Genomic DNA, 928 nt, shown 5'->3' on the forward strand with positions numbered 1-928 from the left:
ACAACCACTGTGAAACATGTATAAATGCACAGTCAGGGATTAATATTCATTCAATATCTTTATTACTCCTTCCTTGACTTCTTATTCATCATTAGCCAAATTCATTAGTTCAAACCTTAGGTTAATTACTTTGTATGAGCAATTAGAAAAAAGAAACCAAATTCACAGCTCAGAAGAAAAAACCTATCATCTGTTAGCCCCCAAAATATATCATATAAATGAATATCTCACAAAAGTGTATTTCCATGAGTACAAGATAAGCAATGTGTAGCATGTTTACATAGCAGGAAAATCCACAAGACAAAGGAAATTGAGGTTTAATGCTAAACCAAATTATGAACCATATGTGGAACACTTGGGCTGTCATGTTACCTGTCCATCTGGGCTGGTAGGGCTTGTAACTTGAGAAGCAAAAGGACTTGCATGATGCGACCCTGGCTTGGGCGGCAGGCCAGGTAAGGATGGTCTGCTGGGCAGGGGGGGGCCAGGAAGGGAAGGGAGGGGGGGAGCAGAAGGTGCAAACTCTCCCCCACCATCACACTACCCCACACACACACCAATGGAAATAGTGTTAGTTAAGCATAGCAAGACAGTAATCCAACTAACCAGGACTGTCATAAAACAAGTGTGGGTATTACGAATATTAGTTAATGCGTATTTCACCTGTACCATTTACCATAATATAAGTCAAAAGCCCCTTAACATGATGGAAGAAAAAGAAACAATACATTTAACAATTCAATTCAAGAAAAGTCTCTGAGATATTGTGTCTTTCTCTACACACAAAGCCTGTTTTACAATCATGCTGATTATTTTGAGGTGCATAACGAGTCATTACAAGTCATTTATGTTCACTGCATTTCCACAAAAAATTAACAAGATGTGAGTTTCACAGAAGTTATTTAGGATCAAAACCAGGAATTAAAAA

General features: G+C 38.1%; 1 protein-coding gene across 1 annotated transcript in view; it reads right to left on the bottom strand.

Moving 5' to 3' along the window:
* LOC119593056 overlaps nt 1-928 on the bottom strand; it is a gene marked incomplete in the record, with an annotated part of 61,427 nt that overhangs the window by 34,264 nt on the left and 26,235 nt on the right. Inside the window, 1 exon segment of the mRNA XM_037941958.1 lies at nt 373-540. Within this exon segment, the coding sequence (XP_037797886.1) occupies nt 373-540 (168 nt within the window).

The sequence above is a fragment of the Penaeus monodon genome, chromosome 31, assembly GCF_015228065.2.
Source record: "Penaeus monodon isolate SGIC_2016 chromosome 31, NSTDA_Pmon_1, whole genome shotgun sequence".
NCBI classification, from domain to species: domain Eukaryota; kingdom Metazoa; phylum Arthropoda; class Malacostraca; order Decapoda; family Penaeidae; genus Penaeus; species Penaeus monodon.